This window comes from Myodes glareolus, chromosome X (genome assembly GCF_982192425.1).
Source record: "Myodes glareolus chromosome X, mMyoGla1.1, whole genome shotgun sequence".
Classification (NCBI taxonomy): domain Eukaryota; kingdom Metazoa; phylum Chordata; class Mammalia; order Rodentia; family Cricetidae; genus Myodes; species Myodes glareolus.
The window spans coordinates 19,892,757-19,899,864 of NC_142053.1; the positions used below are offsets into that span (position 1 = coordinate 19,892,757).

Genomic DNA, 7,108 nt, shown 5'->3' on the forward strand with positions numbered 1-7,108 from the left:
ATGATCCTATGTCATTGTTTGTTTCCACTGTGGCAGGGGAGAACAAGACAGATTTTGGTGAGTTTGCAGGGAACTGAACAGTTGGAAGTGGTGGTGTCAGTGATTAGACTTAGCAGGACACCCCTGAGCCACTCTAAGTTACAGCCTCCACTGAATTTGGGAGGAGTGGACAAATGCTGTTAAGGAATGGGCAACTGCAGCTGTTTGAAGCCAGAAGTGGGAGGTGGCATTCTTGCCTACAACATACAGAGAGGGTCCCTACTCCAGTCACAGTCACCGGGATGATGTTTCTAATTTTGTCAGACCACCAGCCCTATATGCAAATGATAGCAAGTGGATGAAACCAGCTGCCAACCACACATACTGTAGGTATGGCCAGAGTCGTCACAAATCGGGAGGCAGGGCAAGCCAAGTGTCTGATCAGTGTGCAGATAACAGGATGTAGGATTGAGCTTGGATTCAGGGGTATAGCCTCATGTACAAACCCTGAAACGCAGGGCAGGCAAAGCCATAGATGTTGGGGCAGTACAAGCACTGGCGGGCTAGGTTACACATTCACATCCATTGCCAGGTGAAACTCCTGGTAGATCTTTCAAGAATTAATAGTAAATAATATACTTCCATGAACCTAATTGCCACGTGTCAGCATTCTTGTGTACATCTGCATCCTGAATCGAAAGTCCGCCTTTGGATGTGGGCTCCTCTGCCCTGTGGTTTCCTATGAAAAGGCCATCTTTCTGATGCAGTTATTCAGGTTGGTCCACACGGATTCAGGACCAAGTTGTGTACCCCTCCCTACCCAGGTCCTTCTTGTCTCCCTCGAGAGCAGCAGCTCACCCACCATCCCTGCCTGCCTTCCACACAAGCCCCCGAAACACCACTGTGTCCTGCGACTAGGCCCAGCTCACCCTCCTCCCCCACCTTCCACTCCTGCTTCATGCCCAAAGAAAAACTGGGGAAACCAGGCTGTGGGTCCCTGGCAACCCAATCACTCCGACCTTCTGTGTTCCTTCAGTTAGGCACAGCCCCTGTGTTCCTTAAGTAGGCCCACCTAACCTTCTGCCCCCACTGCCTCCCTCACACCCACCTCCACCCCTATCCCATGCCCAAAGGAAAATTCAGGGAAGCAAATCTATGCGATGCTCTAACAAAAACTTTAATGAGAACACAACAGAGTGGCGAGGCTTGCCAGCCAAACAGGGCTGGCCATGGGAAATGTTGGGCAGGATGAACTAACTGATGCTCGATGAATAAACGGGGCAGAAAGTCCATCAGAAACCCAGAGCCAGCCAGCAAGCCAGGAGCAGGTAGGAGCCATCATTGACGTCGACGACTACTACGACGAGGACCAGGATGAGGCGGAGCCACACGAGAGATGGTGGTGAACTGGAACAGTTCGCTGAGGAGCGTGTTGTTGTAGACAGTGAAGTCCAGCAGCTCCGGGGTGATGAACATCTCAGCACCTCGGCGTTGGGCCTCGTTGCTTGCCAGCTCCAGCACTCTGCGGATCAGGAACTCCAAGATGGCGGTCAGCAAGATGGGCGCTGTTTCGCTCAGTCGCGAGGCATGGCTGGCCTCCCGAAGATGGTGTTCCACTAGACTCACAGCCAGTGTCAGCCCGGCTCTGGAGGAGCGTGCACGGTGGCGAGTCGACCCCCGACGAGACGACCCCTGACGAGATGAGGACCCCTGATGAGACGAGGACCCCTGACGAGACGAGGACCCCTGACGAGAAGAGGACCCCTGACGAGACGAGGACCCTTGACGAGATGACCCTTGGCGGCTGCTCTGCCTGGTCTGGGGCATGGTGGCCTCGAGGTGCGCCCCCAGGGGCTGGCTGGGCTCTACCTGGCTGCTCCCTGCTGGCCTGCTGGACTCTGGGCCTCCACCCTGATCCCAATGTCCGTCTCTGCACCTCCCTGTGTGTCCAAGGGGCCCCTCACAGTGGGTCACAGCCCACTCTGTCACACTTCCGCTCTCACTGATGACGTGTCACGTGTGGGATGACTCCCAGCCAGCCCTCGCTAGGGGCGCTGTTGCCACCTTGACACCCGGGGTGCCTTCTAGGAAAGACAAAGACGTCTGTGGTGCTATCGAGAACAAGTCCTTCACAGTCCTTGGCTTCTAAGGTGCTGTCAACATGCCTACCCATTAAGTACGAGCTGTTTGTCCCTCTCCCTCCTCACCTGTCCCCCTCCCTGTGCCACCAGTGCCCCAGGCACCACTGTAAACCTGAGGTTTTCCCCTTTTCTTGCTGGAGATTCAAGCTCAGAGCCCCAGGCATCTGGAGCAAATCCAGAGCTACAGCTTTCCTGTCCCTGGTCCCTGGTTCCCAGGTCACATATGAAAGATAAGATGTAGTATTTGTGTTTCCATGCCTGGCTTTTATTTCTCTCTCTCAGTGCCTACAGTTGGACCCATTTTTTCTGTTTGTTTAGAATGATAATCTAGTTTATTATAATAAAGTTGATCATTGACACACAGGGGCTGCTTGAAAATGATGGTTATATTATTAATTATTACAGTTAAAGTGCCTTATAGAATGGCTACTCCAATTGGCTTTCTTTTTTTCTTTATTTTTTTCCAAAGTTTATTAAATTATAAAAGTTTCCATTTCTGCCCCTCCTACCAACACCTTCCCACTCCCCCCACTCCCTCTCCTCCTCCCTCTCCATCCATAAGAGCAGTCAGGGTTTCCTGCCCTGTGAGAAGTTCAAGTTCCTCCCCCCTCCCTTCAGGTCCAGGAAGGTGAGTATCCAGACAGACTGGATCCCAAAAATCCAGTATATGCAGAGGAAACAAATCCCAGTGTCATTGTCAATGGCTTCTCAGAAAGACTCCAGGCCAGCCACATTCAGAGAATCCGACCACATTCAGAGAATCTGGTTAGATCACGTGCTCGTTCAGTCCCAGTCCAACTGGCCTTGGTAAACTCTCATTAAATCAGTCCCCTTGTATCAGTGGGTGATCGCACCCCTCGCGGTCCTGATTTCCTTTTTCATGTTCTTCCTCCTTCTGCTCCTCATTTGGACCTTGTGGCGCTCAGTCCGGTGCTCCAATGTGGGTCTCCATCTGTATCGCCATCCATCTTCGGATGAAGGTTCCCTCTGGTCTTGCCTTCTTTGCTCACGTTCTCTTTCCTTCTGCTTCTCGTTTGGACCTAGGGAGTTAAGTCCAGTGTTCCAATGTGGGTCTCTGTCTCTATCTCCATCCATCGCCAGATGAAGGTTCTATTGTGATAAGCAAAATATTCATCAGTATGGTTATGGGCCAAGGCCGGTTCAGACATCCTCTCCTCTGTCCAGAGAACAATCTGGGGATCTCTCCTTGGACCTGGGATCCCATTTATAATCAAGTCTCTTGTAAACCCTAAAATGACTCCCTTACACATAGAAGAATTTCATTCACTTTATAACCTGGGAGAGGCTTCAAATATGTATGCATTGATGTATTGTTTTTTCCCTTCACGAGTAGTCCACTGATATCATCCATTAGTGATTTTCTCTGTCTCCTCTAGTTGGATGATCCTATGTCGTTGTTTGTTTCCACTGTGGCAGGGGGGAACAGGACAGAGTTTGGAGAGTTTGCAGGGAACTGGACAGTTGGAAGTGGTGGTGTCAGTGATTAGACTTAGCAGGACACCCCTGAGCCACTCTAAGTTACAGCCTCCACTGAATTTGGGAGGAGTGGACAAATGCTGCTAAGGAATGGGCAACTGCAGCTGCTTGAAGCCAGTAGTGGGAGGTGGCATTCTTGCCTACAACATACAGAGAGGGTCCCTACTCCAGTCACAGTCACCGGGATGATGGTTCTGATTATGTCAGACCACCAGCCCTATATGCAAATTATATCAAGTGGATGAAACCAACTGCCAACCACACATACTGTAGGTATGGCCAGAGTCGTCACAAATCGGGAGGCAGGGCAAGCCAAGTGTCTGATCAGTGTGCAAATAACAGGAAGTAGGGTTGAGCTTGAATTCAGGGATATAGCCTCATGTACAAACCCTGAAACGCAGGGCAGGCAAAGCCATAGATGTTGGGGCAGTACAAGCACTGGCGGGCTAGGTTACACATTCACATCCATTGCCAGGTGAAACTCCTGGTAGATCTTTCAAGAATTAATAGTAAATAATATACTTCCATGAACCTAATTGCCACGTGTCAGCATTCTTGTGTACATCTGCAACCTGAATCGAAAGTCCGCCTTTGGATGTGGGCTCCTCTGCCCTGTGGTTTCCTATGAAAAGGCCATCTTTCTGATGCAGTTATTCAGGCTGGTCCACACGGATTCAGGACCAAGTTGTGTACGCCTCCCTACCCAGGTCCTTCTTGTCTCCCTCGAGAGCAGCAGCTCACCCACCATCCCTGTCTGCCTTCCACACCAGCCCCCGAAACACCACTGTGTCCTGCGACTAGGCCCAGCTCACCCTCCTGCCTCCTGCCCAAAGAAAAACTGGGGAAACCAGGCTGTGGGTCCCTGGCAACCCAAACAATCACTCCGACCTTCTGTGTTCCTTCAGTTAGGCACAGCCCCTGTGTTCCTTAAGTAGGTCCACCTAACCTTCTGCCCCCACTGCCTCCCTCACACCCACCTCTACCCCTATCCCATGCCCAAAGAAAAATCAGGGAAGCAAATCTATGCGATGCTCTAACAAAAACTTTAATGAGAACACAACAGAGTGGCGAGGCTTGCCAGCCAAACAGGGCTGGCCATGGGAAATGTTGGGCAGGATGAACTAACTGATGCTCGATGAATAAACGGGGCAGAAAGTCCATCAGAAACCCAGAGCCAGCCAGCAAGCCAGGAGCAGGTAGGAGCCATCATTGACGTCGACGACTACTACGACGAGGACCAGGATGAGGCGGAGCCACACGAGAGATGGTGGTGAACTGGAACAGTTCGCTGAGGAGCGTGTTGTTGTAGACAGTGAAGTCCAGCAGCTCCGGGGTGATGAACATCTCAGCACCTCGGCGTTGGGCCTCGTTGCTTGCCAGCTCCAGCACTCTGCGGATCAGGAACTCCAAGATGGCGGTCAGCAAGATGGGCGCTGTTTCGCTCAGTCGCGAGGCATGGCTGGCCTCCCGAAGATGGTGTTCCACTAGACTCACAGCCAGTGTCAGCCCGGCTCTGGAGGAGCGTGCACGGTGGCGAGTCGACCCCCGACGAGACGACCCCTGACGAGATGAGGACCCCTGATGAGACGAGGACCCCTGATGAGACGAGGACCCCTGACGAGACGAGGACCCCTGACGAGACGAGGACCCCTGACGAGATGACCCTTGGCGGCTGCTCTGCCTGGTCTGGGGCATGGTGGCCTCAAGGTGCGCCCCCAGGGGCTGGTTGGGCTCTACCTGCTGCTCCCTGCTGGCCTGCTAGACTCTGGGCCTCCACCCTGATCCCAATGTCCGTCTCTGCACCTCCCTGTGTGTCCAAGGGGCCCCTCACGGTGGGTCACAGCCCACTCTGTCACACTTCCGCTCTCACTGATGACGTGTCACGTGTGGGATGACTCCCAGCCAGCCCTCGCTAGGGGTGCTGTTGCCACCTTGACACCCGGGGTGCCTTCTAGGAAAGACAAAGACGTCTGTGGTGCTATCGAGAACAAGTCCTTCACAGTCCTTGGCTTCTAAGGTGCTGTCAACATGCCTACCCATTAAGTACGAGCTGTTTGTCCCTCTCCCTCCTCACCTGTCTCCCTCCCTGTGCCACCAGTGCCCCAGGCACCACTGTAAACCTGAGGTTTTCCCCTTTTCCTGCTGGAGATTCAAGCTCAGAGCCCCAGGCATCTGGAGCAAATCCAGAGCTACAGCTTTCCTGATCCCTGGAACTCCTCAGCCATTTCTCTGCCTTCTGCCATGTATGTCCACTCATGTCTGAGTTGGGCAGGTCCTGTAGGTGGGTTCATTTGGCAAACACCGACCTCTTGTGTGTCTGCCCATTTACTTAGAATCCCGGGCACATGATGCTTCATGCCCAGTCTACAGTTCCTTGTGTCTCACATCACCTATAGAATGGTTTGAACCAGTGCTCCCCCATTCCTTCTCACACACTGTATGCACCAATCATTTTACTCATTCCTTCATATTGTCGGAGGGTTCTGCCCTGCTTGGTCCCTCAATAAACACACAGAAACTGTTTAATTTGCAATATTGTTTGTCCACTAGCTTAAGTGTATTACTAGTTAGCTCTTACATCTTTTATTTTTATGTAGCTATTATTTTTCTATTATTATTATTTTTCTATTATTTTATACTTTTATTATTTTTTATATTTCTATTATTTTATATTTCACCATGAGGCTTGAGACCTACCAGCAATGTTAGCTGGCAGCTCATGTCTTTCTCCTCTGGAAGCCACATGGCTTCTCTCAACTCTGCCTTCTTTCTCCCAGCATTCAGTTTAGTTTTTCCTCATAGCTCTACTCTGCCCTATCACAAGCCAAAGCAGCTTCTTTATCCATTAACCAATAAATCAACACACATACCGAAGGACTTTCCACATCATCTTCCTATGCTGATTGGGACTTGGGTGTCCTCCAACTTTTACAAACAACATGAGCATTTCCCAATCTTCATAGGTAAAAATAACCAAGAGCTTGATATCTATCAAGTTTTCAAATGCATATTTTCAGAAAAAGTATTTCATTAGGAAAAGAAAGTGTGAGTGGGATTGTTCAGTAGGGACCAAACATAAGAAAGCACGGATTCCTGGCCATGTCCTTCAGAGAGACCTGTGTACCCAGAGGGTGGGAGGAAAGGAAGAATGTAACAAAGGAAACTTTCACAAAGCTGGAGAAATGGGATGGATGTCTGGATATTTAAACATTGAGAAGGGGAAGATCTGGCCGTGTTTTGGAGAGAGAGAAGGCATACACATCAGGCATTCCAATCCCATTCATTTCCACATCTCTTTGCATATGCCCTCTGCTCTTGCAAACTCATCCATAAAATAAAATAAATTAAAATAAATGAGCAAATGAAAGAATGAATCTCAGCATGGAAACTGTAGTTGTGGCCCAGTTAGCCCCAGAGTGTACCCTTTATTCTCTGGCTTCTGCTACACTATTGACACTGGGCCATCACCATGACTCCTCCTTCATATACTG

The 7,108-nt window shown here is 50.6% G+C and overlaps 2 protein-coding genes across 2 annotated transcripts; both read right to left on the minus strand.

The window, feature by feature from the left end:
* Positions 1 to 1,171: 1,171 nt before the first annotated feature.
* LOC148117221 (histone H2A-Bbd type 2/3-like) lies at positions 1,172 to 1,967 on the minus strand. Its single transcript, XM_087902947.1, has 2 exons — positions 1,748 to 1,967; positions 1,172 to 1,642 (listed from the first exon to the last, which is right to left on the minus strand). The coding sequence occupies exons 1-2, from the start codon at positions 1,804 to 1,806 to the stop codon at positions 1,318 to 1,320; spliced, it is 384 nt and encodes a 127-aa protein (XP_087759073.1). The 5' UTR covers positions 1,807 to 1,967; the 3' UTR covers positions 1,172 to 1,317.
* A 2,689-nt stretch (positions 1,968 to 4,656) lies between these two features.
* On the minus strand, positions 4,657 to 5,312 carry LOC148117222 (histone H2A-Bbd type 2/3-like). Its single transcript, XM_087903039.1, has one exon. The coding sequence runs from the start codon at positions 5,310 to 5,312 to the stop codon at positions 4,824 to 4,826; it is 489 nt and encodes a 162-aa protein (XP_087759165.1). The 3' UTR covers positions 4,657 to 4,823.
* Between the last annotated feature and the right edge of the window lie 1,796 nt (positions 5,313 to 7,108).